Below are 12,000 nucleotides of genomic sequence, written 5' to 3' on the forward strand. Positions count from 1 at the left end.
CACACACACACACACACACACACACACACACACACACACACACACACTTACATGCCATGGTATATACACAGGGATACACACAAATAATACAATTTAAAATATGTAAAGTACATGTTAATGCTAATAACAAGAACCAACATAAAAGAGGAAGAAAAAAAATCTGCATACAAAAAAATGAATCAAGGTGAACACTGTTTACCTTTGGAGACGAATCTGGTATCCAGTACTATTACCATTGCCGCAAGTCTCTGCCCTTTCTGCGGCCACTCTTTCAGCAACCTTTAATTTAAAGAAAACACAAATTCCTTTAGACAAATGTATGTAACTGTCATGAAAATCCAGGGCTGTTGAAGAGTAGCTGACTTTCAGATGAGTTTAGAAACTAGAGATACTTTACTGAAGTTTGAGATACCTAAAACCATGTGTTTTCTTTGAGAAAGATACACTATCAGCTTCTTTCATTTCCCATTTATCTTTATAAAGATCTTCAAGTCTAAATTCTTTCAATCTCATCACTGACTTTTTGACTTTTCTACAAAAGTTGGAGACCACAGTCCAAGCTTAAAAATTGTAATTTGAAATTAAGTGCATATTAACAATTTCTCATTTACTCTTCTATTCACTGTTCTTTTATTTGTAGTAGAGAGTAGTATTTAACTCCTAGTCTTTGGTTGTTTTTTTTTTTTTTTTTTATACATTTTGGCTATCAAATACAAAATGGAAAATGAAATTTAATAATAATCATTGCTGATTTCTATCACTACCTGCAATTCTGGACTAACATTATCTATGCTAAACCACTCAGGCAAAAAGAGATGTCTGAAACAATATCTTATTCATCCTCCTAAGCTTCCTCTGAGGAGCTTCACTCAAAACTCAATGTCTACAAAAATACAGCATGAAATGCCGGAATAAGGATTCCCACTTTCACTATTCATGTACTTAGAAACTGAAGGAACATCCACTGAAAGAACAGAGTACACTAGTGGCAGAGGCTAAAGAATTCCCTGGAGAAGATGGTTTTCAGTATATTTATCAATTCCATAACCAGTTGTTGGCTTTTCAGTTTTTAGATCTTTACTGGAAATAATTAATCTTGAGTTTGCGAGCATCCACTATTGATGAAAGTGACACTCCCCATAATATGTAAATATTATCAAATATTTGCCAATTAAGTATTTGCTGTCATAGGGACAAATCCTGAGTCTAATAAAGAATCATTGCAAACTTTAAAAACCGGCTCCTTAGATAGAGAAAGGGACTTTTCACAAGTGAGAGCTTACTTACTGAAATGGCACTAATTCTTCTTGGCTGAGTACACACGATTCTGCAGGCAGACCCTTTTCCTCTTTCAATGTAGTTATCCAAGATGAACTGTGTAACCTGAGTGGTTTTGCCACAGCCAGTTTCACCACTTATTACTGTTACCTGATGGTTATTGATTAAATTTACCAGCTCCTAGTTCAAAAGTGAAAATGAGTGAAGTACAGCACAAGACTTTCAAGTCTGAAAAGTATTTAAAATTCTATCCAATTGAAGGTAAATAAAGACAAATGGTAAATAGATATCTGAACAAATCTAAGAGAACATAACTTCTTAAAAATTTTAGATACACATTCTTCATACTAAAAATTCACAAAACCATCACCCAACTTCAAGAACGCTATATATTTTAATATAAAAATTACATTTAAATTATCCCTATCTAGTCTAACAATGAGAACAAGTTTCAAGTTTAAACACTAACACAGCTGGTAAACATTTGTTCTTCAAGACTTATGGCTTCTCCAACTGTAAAACTAAAGCACAGATGAAAAGCTTTTGATGAAGTAATTATACCTATATTGGACCTGCTATAATTCCCTAAACAACACAGTACATAATTATATAACATTTACATACACTAAAGGTATTAAATTATTTAGTGATGATTTAAACTATACAGAAGAAGGCATTTAGCTTTATAGAAAAACATGACACCATTTTATATAAAGTACTTGAACACCTGAGGGGTGTGGTACTCAAAAATCTTAAAAGCAATACCCACAGATACTGAGGGATGATGCTTAGAAATGGAATGTAACTCATTCATTCAACAGTTTCTGGCTGTCAATGTAATGACAGCTGCTTTCCAAGCTAAAAGGTACAGAATAAACAAAACAGACTCTGACCTCAGGAACATACACTGGAGTAGAAGAGATGCACACACAGAGATATCAAGTGGTAATACGTATTATGAAAAGCAAAGAAAAAGAAGAAAATGGTAAGGTTGGAAGGAGAGAGCCAGATAACGCCTACGCTACACTTCACAGGGTTGTGTGATGAAATGTGAGCAATCCATTGTAACAACATCATTGGTAGACCCTCAATTTTAACTCAAGTGCTTGATCTTGAGTTAAAACTTAAGAGACACATATGGAAATTCTTTTTTAAAAGTAAGATTTGAAAATATCAGAAAACTGCTTCATAATCCTCCTCCCTTTTACCTTTCAAGAGTTCGAAGTGATTCAGTTAACCTCCCTATGGGAGAAGGTTCATTAACTTTTATTTGTTAATGAAGAGCATCTTTAAAAAAATGTGTTTAACGTTTTGCAAATCAAAACTAGACAGTAGAAAGCACTTTTTTTTACCTTTTGCATTCCATATGAAGGCAGCTTTTTTCTGAAACGCTGAAATTAAACACAAAAATCATTTTCAGAATAGATATTAAATTATAATCAAAATATATCATAGGTAAATGTAGTAGACCAAGTGTGCTTTCATTATTTCACAGCGCATGTGAAATGTCATGACTTGAATAGAATAACTGGACACTTACTAGAAGTGTGTACTTCTGGGTTAGAAGTAAACTGAGAAACTGCGACACATTACACAGTAATACAGCAACAACCTCTAAACTCCTTCTCACTTTATTCTATTTTTATTTTATACAGTCATCACAGATTCAGTTTCTACATCATTCTCTTCCCTACTTATTCATGTACCAGTTACTAATGCAGTAGGCACTGTAACAGTGATTATTTTAAGGCAAGTGCCTTTAACTGAAAGAAAAAAAATTAGTATTTCATTTCAGAACTGTAATTTTCATTAATTTCTGGGTAACAACACGTCATGGGCTTTAAAATTTCATAGGGTTGCCACAGATCCTATTGATAAATCTGTATACATGAAGGTAACAGTTTTTGTCACAAGGTTTCTTGACAAATTTACAACTTGGTTAAGAATAGAATACCAGAAAGAGAAAATTTTTTGATTGATGTAACAACTTCTTGTGAATTTTTAAAATTATTCTGAAACCCTATATCCATACTAAGAAATATCAGAATTTACATTAGATACACCCTGTAATATGAAAAAAAACTTCAGCAGCATAGATACAAGTTTTAACATCCTTATTGAAAAACAAAAATAACCTTTAATTTAAAAACTAATATGAAACAAAATTAAAATGGAAACTGCTCTACGTAAGCCAAAACATTATTACCACACTTATGGTAAGGTTCTTTCAGTACAATAAGTAAGACAGTCAATGTGATGAGTTTAAGTGAGTTATAGGGTTACAAGTAATAAAAGCCACTACGTATTTCATAAAAATCTCTTTTATACCTTTTAAATTATCTTATCATTTTATTATTACTAAAATAACATATTATATATAATGTATAATATATAAAATAACACATAATTTAATATATAACGGTAAAATAAATTAATGTAACTATATAACACAATAATATAATAAAGTATAACATATATAATTTATTGATAATTATAAGAGATACCAAGATATTATAAAATATAAATTTATTTATATTTTAATTATTTCAAAAACTACTAATATACAGTATCATAAAATGCAGTCATCTTCATGTAAAAACTATTACATTGCCTTTCAAATTATAATGAAATGTCTGTGAATGAGGTTCAGGTTCAGAGACCCTGAATCAGAAATTAAGGTAGAAGATTCCCAACATCCAAAATCAAAACCTGTCCGTGCGCGCGCGCACACACACACACACAGTGTATTACCACGAAGGACTACACTGTTTTTTAAGGTGAGGTCTGAAAGATGGCCCAGCTATTAAGAAGCTTCCTGCTCTTACAAAGGACCTGCCCCCAATTCAATTTTGAACACCCAGGTTGTTGACCACCTACTACCCATCAGCTGTCACTCTCGCTTTCGAGAATGCAATGCCCTCTTTGATCCTCCATGGCACCTGCACTCACAAGCACATCAACCACAGCTTCCCCACCCCACTGATGCTGCCACACACCCTCCTTCTCTTTAAAATGAGAACGTAATGAATTTTCAGAACGTTTTTAGAGGTGAAGACATAACTTCAACACTGATAAAGTGCTTGGTGAGGTATGGTAGTATTAGGGAAGCACACACGCAGATCAGCAGGGCTTGCTGGCCAGCCAACCCAGCTTACAAAACGAGCTTCCTGAGAGCGGGAGACCCTTTCTCAAAAAGGCCAAAGTAGCGCTAGACATGGGAGCACATGCCTTTAATCTGAGCACTGGAAAGACAGAAACAGGCAGTTTCTGACAGAAATAGTGAGTTCAAGGTCAGGCAGAGCTAGAGACTGTCTCAAAAAACAAACAGAGCACCCAGGGTGGGTGATTACGGACCAACACCTATGGCCTCCCCATGCACGTACCTATAGTCACTAACAAAAAAGCTGGATTTAACATATAGCTAAATTTTAGTAGAAATAAAACATTTATCAGTGCCTGGGAAAAGAGAAGATTAATTTCTTTAAATACTAGATCAGCCACCCATTTCAATGTTGTGCCTTATATAAAGCAAAGAGAGACAGGAATCAATTCTTTGTTTGTAATGTAAAAGTTCTCTCAGCCAAAACATTCTGAATTAATTCACCTTATAAGGCTCACTAGTGTCCAAATCATATTGCTTCTCATGGCCACCAAACAACTACACAATTTGGACCCTGGACAACCTCAGCTAATCTACTCTAATAGGAAATTGAACCTTAATTAGTATGGCCAATGGGTTAGTCCTTTCTTTCCCAGATTTGACAGTGTGCCTTCTCAAAAGCAACAATATGTATTTACAAGACATGGCCCCAGAACACTCCTGATAGTTCTGTAAGTATGTATGTGTGCACATTTGAAGATTCTATCACATCTACACCTAGAACACACAGAAATCATATGAATTTACATTTTAACTGGAGGGCTCTTTAAGCAGCTTATCTGACCAAAAAGATAATACTTCAGTCCTCGAGGAGATGATACACTGAAATGTAGGTAAACATAAAATGTATCCTCTAGCTTTCGAAATGTTTGAATGTCATCATCCATAAAAGGAAGGAGTCCAGAGCTGGAAGAAACTTCACAATTCTGACTATTTAACTGTCTGGACTCAGGGTTTCTCACTAAACTGGCCTAGAAAACTGTGTTGCCATGGCATTGGCATTCTCAAACATTTCTTCTCACAACATAAGCATCTGTCAATAATGTACAGCACTATAGGCTGTATGGGATCTCCACCCTGCTTTTCTCTACCACCACAGAAAGCCTTCCCACAGAAGTGGCTTGCTGTAGATCGCTCACACACACTGAGCAGTTAACAAACAAGGAAGACTGACTTTCTTCCCTTACCTGCATCTCTATATACCGAGGATCAGCTTTTTTCTTTTGTAAATCTTCCAATAAATGTTGGTCTAAGCCTACATTGGGCTCATTTTCTTGCAACAAATACTCAGAATCTCGGTCAATGTATGGTTTGTCTGTGATCCTAAATGTCTTTTTTTCTTGTTTTAGAGATTTTTTTTCCTGGCTGTCAAATTTCTTCTCTGAGTTTATTTTTTTCTCTGAAGAAACTTCAGTACCATACCTATAATCACAGAATAGAGAGAATAAAGATCAGATGAATACTTCCTTCAGGGCCTAGAACAAAACAGAGCATGCTATCTCTAAATACTTTAAAATCTCCAACACTGAAAGCACTACAATGCAGTCATGAAATATGCTTCAATTCCTGCAATACACACCTTTTCCTCCTTTTAAATGGAAATTACCAGATAATTTATCCTGAGTTATTTAAAGAAATTTGCTTGGATTCCTTTAATACAAACTTTTCTGTCCTTTTAATTGGGCATTATCAGATAATTTATTCTCTGAGATATTCAAGGAATTAAAATCCACACACTAGTCATTCATCTTTTGTAGCCATTTCTACTCTTTTTCTGACTTTCAAGGATTTGGTTTATTTTACAACTTCTTTTTCTGCGTACTGCTCTTTTGTGAGATGTAAAGGGTAAGCTGCATTAAAGGCCTTAAAATACTTCTAATTCTTCTATAAATACTATGGTCTTGACAATCTTTTGCACAGCAGCAATTTAACTTATGCAGACACAAAGAAGGATTTTGGAAGGAAAAGAAGGCAGGGAGGGAGTACACGTAACAGTCGCACATGGAATGCCCACCCCTGACTCTAGGGAATACGCCATCTAGAACTTTTCTCTATTAAAGCCAGGTGTGGTGGTGCACAGCGCTCTCGAGAAAGAAAGAGGCAGTCTCTGAGTTTGAGGTCTCCCTGCAATACAGACTGAGTTTCAGAACAGCCAAAACTACATACACAGAGAAATCCTGTCTCAAAAAATATTTTTTTTTCTTTCTTCAAATCTACTTGCTCCATACTGAAAAGGATTCCTGAAGACTAAATACAACATACTGAAGAGACTAAGGATGATACATTTCTTTTTTGTTTTCTTGTTTACTCTTTGCTATTCCTTTTGAGAACTTTTCTTTTTTTACCCATGATCCTCAGGTGCAAACCAGGATATCTGTGCTTCTGAATCTTTATCATTCTTAGTTTGGACTGAATTCAGCAGCTGCACAATTTGCTCCTCTCGTCGCTCATCCATGTGTACTACAGCTCTCTATTTTGCAAAAAAGAAAACACCTATCTGTTAATACAAACATGCGTAAAATCACTTTACATCTAAATGAAAAAATAAAGTCAAAGTAGAGATCTCTAACAGATTTCTGTTAATAATTAATACAAGGAGGAAATCTCATCATTGTTTTACTTGACTTAAAAAGTCCTCTTTTGACCTTAATCATCACATGGACATAAAAGCACAGCATCTGCCTGAGTCCTACTTAAGTAATATTTAATTCCTAAGGTTTCTTTACTCTCTTTTTAAACAAGGGGTCACCTAAGACCATTGGAAAACACGGATGTTTACATTCCTATACATTCCACACATTCATACAGTCATGAAATAGCAATGAAAAAATTTTATGGTTGGGGTCACCACAACATGAGCTGTATTAACGGGATGCAGCATTAGGAAGGCTGAGAACCACTGTGCTAGGTTATCAGACCCATCCTGAAATGCTCACTTGTATGCCCAATATCGATCCTCAAGCTCTCTCTATCTTTTAAAATCCTTTCATTTGAATACACAGTCCATGTTATACATACAGTAACATACTATTCTACGGCCCCTAGCACACATCACCTCTATAAATTATGTATTATAATACCCATCTCATAAAAATTAAGTTTTCCACACATATCTGTTGAAAGAACAATGAGGATCCACTGGAGTACTTTTATTTCGTAAGCACACACACACATAATTTTTTTAATGTAAAAGTTATGAAAATTCTGAGATACAATCACATCAAGCTGAAAGTGCTGAAAGGAAGAATACCAACTGAAAAATATATTTGAAGAGAATTCAATGACTCATTTTAGATAGCAGAATGATTTTATACTTAATAAAGAGCAGAAATAAAATACGTTGATGAAGACTATGTTTATACCGGACTCAGAGCTTGAGCTCAGAAAGGCCAAGTCAAGGAGGGAAACCTGCTGTTACAGCCAGATTACCATGATTCTCAGAAAACAAGAAGAAACACAAGCGGCACGGCTTCAATGACTAATGTGGGAAGTAAAGAGTGAAATGATCCAAACGTCTCTTTTTTGTTTGCTTGTTCGTTTGGTTGGTTGGGGTTTTTCGAGACAGGGTTTCTCTCTGTAGCCTTGTCCTGGACTCACTTTGTGGATCAGACTCACAGAGATCCACTTGCCTCTGCCTCCCAGAGTGCTGGGATTACAGGTGTGCCACCATGCCCAGGTATCTAAAGAACTCTTTAGGAGATCACCTTGGAAGGGAGGGGTGCTCTATAATTCAAAGAATAGTTTAGAGTCTATGAAAAGAAAAAAATACTGGTCTGAGTCATAACTGCTGTAGAGATAAACAAGAAAACAGAGCAAACTGATTTGCCAAAATGAAAGGGAAAAGTCAATGCTCAATTCCACTTGGCAAGTAAATAAATGGCACTGACGTCTGCTGAAATGGAAGTTTGGGGACGTGGTCGGGATCAAGCATTCTGCTAATAAAAGCTCAGTCTGGAGGTGCACACACGAAATCCCAGCACTTGGGAGAAAGGAAAGAGGACCAGGAGCCCAACATCAGCCTGCAGTTAACATCCAGTGTACACGTTAACTGCAGCTTTGGATACATGGGAAAATAGCATCCACTTAGATAACATACTTGTTTAAGTATTTCTTTCCTCCATTAGAATGCAAAGATCTTCAGCTCCCCATAGCAGCATTCAAAACCATGTATGAAAAAGGGTCAAAAAAACTTTATTTTTCAAAATGAATGAAATAAAGTATTGAGATATTTTAAAAAGTTCCAAACAAGCTTCTATAAAAAAAAAAAAATTAAAAAAAAAGAGGTGATTAAGGGGAAAATGAATAAAATGGCTTCAAAACAGTCGCCCAACAGATGTTTTTCGTACCTAATAAAAAGGCACTTTCCGTTAAGTCACTAAAGAGCCATCCCAAAAGCTTCTATGCAACAATTTATTTTTCATTACAACAGGCCACTCAAAAAACAAGATGCGTCCTATACTACAGATACAAACCAAACTTGCTGTCCCCTGATGACATCAGTCAAATTCTTTCTTTCAAGGGCGCCAAGTTTCTGTCTTAAAGAGAAGCAGCAGTAGCTCCTCTTAAAAGAAAATTCAGATACAGAAAAAGGGGGTGGGGGAGACGAGCATGTGACTCCCTTTAATGCTAATAATTACTATTAGGTAAACTTTTTCTCAAAGATCTACATTTTAAGACAGTGCTTTGCTGCTTTTGTTGGCTGCTCCAGGCAAAGAACTTTAAAGTGATGGTAAGTATTCTAACGGAAATGATCATATCCCTAATCAAGTCTGCTTCAGCTGGAATCTGAATTTATCACTCACGACCAGCTCTCAGGTCCTTAAAACGGAGTATGCACGGGGCTGCAGTGGTGATGGCTTGGGGTAGAAGGCGCAGCCCGTCGGGCAACCCGACACCCATTGCAAGGGGCTCAGCAGCGGCTGCACCTAGCTCGGGCAACAGCCCATGCAGGGTGAGGGTCGACGGGAGCAGCGGGCAAACGCACCCTGCCATGACCTCCATACCTCCTGCCTCTCGGCCTCCTTGTTCTTCTGCGTCTGCTTCTTGGCGTACCACAGGCCGATCTCGCGACCCTTCAGGTGTCCGGGATGCCGTCCCCGGCCCCCGCGGCCCCCGCCGCCGCCGCCCGAGCCGCGACTCCCGCCGCCGCCCGAGCCCTGGCCGGAGCCCCGGCCGGAGCCCCGCGGCCCCGCATCGCGGCCCCAGCTCTGATGGCAGTCGTAGTTCATTGTCCCGACCGACAGCGATCCCCAGCAAAACTCAACCGCTGAAAATGGCGTTCGGGCCCGGAAGCGGGCGCACAGTAGCCTCCGCTTTGCTTCCGGCGCCCAGCGCGAGAGGGCGGGCCGTTGAGTGTCACAAGAAGACATTTCCGGTGACGTCAGTGATGAGGGCAGAAGACGGGAGAGAGAGTCCACGGTCAAGTTTTGAGTGCGCGTGGCTGCTTTGATGCAGTGTGGGCGGACGGGGGACGGTGGGGTTTTTAAACTAGCCTGAGAAAGTGAAAATTTCGGTGAATTTCCATTCGTTTGGTAAAATTTAAGGTTTGTTTTCAAAGCCATAGATAGTAAATGCATATCCAGCAAAACCATGCCACATTGTATACTTTTCCCAAAACCCAGAGGTTCCTATCTGTCTTAGAAACAGCCTGGCACCTCTTTCAGTCATGTAAGTATACACACACATCTGATTTCTTTAAAGAGTCTTAATTACTGGAAATGGGGTGTCAGCTCAGCTGATAAAGAGTGCTTGCCTGGCCTGATTTCAATCCCAGAGTCTAAATGTGTCGTTCTGCAGGCCTGTAATCAGGAGATGTGTCATCCTTGGCCTCACAATAAGCTTGAGGCCAGCCTAGGATACCTGTGTCTAATAATAGCAATAATTACTGCCTGTATTTATTACCTTATCTAAGAGCATAAAATAAACATATGAGTCAGGCATGGTAGTGAACACCTTTAATGCCAGCATTCAGGGAGGGAGCCAGAGGCAGGAGGATTTCCGTGAGTTCGAGGCCAGCCTGGTCTATAAAGTGAGTACAGGACAGCCAGAGCTACACAGAGAAACCAAAAATAAATAAATAAAATAAAGTAAACATGATCTTGAATTCAAGGCAGAGAGCACTTGAGGAATGTAAATCACAGTTGAAGATTCACAAACTGAAGTCTTATGATGCTTATTAACAAGACTAGTCAATGCCTTGAGCCACTTATCACAAAAAAATAAAATGACTGAAACAGTTGGTCTTAATTTTCACCAAAACGTTTCCTAATTTGTTCAAACATCTGATTTAAAGGTGATAAGAGATACTTGGTCAACAACAAAAGCAAAAGCCACAAAATGGCAGATATATATGACTTTTTAATTGCTTGGGTTTGTTTGTTGGTTGGTTTTTTGTTTTGTTTTGTTTTTGGCTTTTAGAGACAGGGTTTGTCCAGGTAACAAGCCCTGGCTGGCCTGGATGTGCTTTGTGAAACAGCATGGCCCTCGCAGAGGTCTGCCTGCTTTTACCTCCTGAGTGCTGGGATTAATCATTTTTTTTTCCACCTGCATTCACCGTAGGACAGGTACTAGAACACTTTTTTTAAAAAAATTTTTATTAATTACACTTTATTCATTTTGTATCCCCCCATAAGCCCCTCCCTCCTCCCCTCCCGATCCCACCCTCCCCCCCCTTTCTGCATGCATGCCCCTCCCCAAGTCCACTGATAGGGGAGGTTCTCCTCTTCTTTCTGATCTTAGTCTATCAGTTCTCATCAAAAGTGGCTGCATTGTCCTCTACCGTGGCCTGGTAAGGCTGCTTCCCCCTCAGGAGGAGGTGATCAACGAGCAGGCCAATCAGATTATGTCAGAGGCAGTCCTTCTTCCCATTACTATGGATTAACCATTTTTTAATGAAACCTTTTAAATAAACGTTATATATGCATTTACATGTATATATGTTTGTGTATATATATATGTAAAATATATACATATATATATTACATAATGAACTTAGAAAAAGAAATGCTATAAGGCCAGGAAGTAATCCAGAATAATCCACTATGACCTAAGAGTTTTTTGCGTGAATGCATTTGAGCTTCTGAAATCTTTTATTATGCAAAGGTATTATAAAATCTTTTATTCTGTAAATATTATGAAATATTTTATTATGTAAATAAAATAAATCTTCTATTATGTATAATACTATTATTATTATATTAGGGCCAAGAATCTGGTCCTAATCTTCTTCTAGAAGAGTCAGGGAAGACCGATTCATCACTGGATAGCAGAAGTCAATACTACGCCTTCACAGACTATCTCAGAACTTCCATGTCTCCTGTCTATTGTAAAGAAGCCTTTACCATCTCCATCTTCTCCATATATGTCATCCTTCTTCTCATTTACCTTAAGGTAGCACACACCCTTTCTTCTGTTTTCACCCGAGGTCAATTGTCGTCCCAAACTGTTAAATAGAGTATTCCAGATAGTGATTTTATGTTTTAAATTGTGCACTATTCTACTTAGTGGAATGAGATTGCACGCTTGGCCCTCTGTGTCCCGAGAGGCACCTGAGTTACCTCTTC

General features: G+C 37.8%; 1 protein-coding gene across 1 annotated transcript in view; it reads right to left on the bottom strand.

Annotated features, from left to right (window-relative positions):
• The window catches only part of Dhx36 (DEAH-box helicase 36), a 42,762-nt gene extending 33,057 nt beyond the window's left edge, over nucleotides 1-9,705 (bottom strand). The window contains exons 1-6 of the mRNA XM_055596833.1: nucleotides 9,442-9,705; nucleotides 6,784-6,908; nucleotides 5,626-5,860; nucleotides 2,631-2,669; nucleotides 1,288-1,458; nucleotides 200-279 (exon numbers count right to left, since the gene is read on the bottom strand). Coding sequence (XP_055452808.1) covers nucleotides 200-279; nucleotides 1,288-1,458; nucleotides 2,631-2,669; nucleotides 5,626-5,860; nucleotides 6,784-6,908; nucleotides 9,442-9,666 — 875 coding nt within the window. The 5' untranslated portion in view covers nucleotides 9,667-9,705. The remainder of the gene's footprint in view (nucleotides 1-199; nucleotides 280-1,287; nucleotides 1,459-2,630; nucleotides 2,670-5,625; nucleotides 5,861-6,783; nucleotides 6,909-9,441) is intronic.
• Between the last annotated feature and the right edge of the window lie 2,295 nt (nucleotides 9,706-12,000).

This window comes from Psammomys obesus, unplaced genomic scaffold (genome assembly GCF_907164565.1).
Source record: "Psammomys obesus unplaced genomic scaffold, mPsaObe1.curated_primary_1811, whole genome shotgun sequence".
In the NCBI taxonomy this organism is placed as follows: domain Eukaryota; kingdom Metazoa; phylum Chordata; class Mammalia; order Rodentia; family Muridae; genus Psammomys; species Psammomys obesus.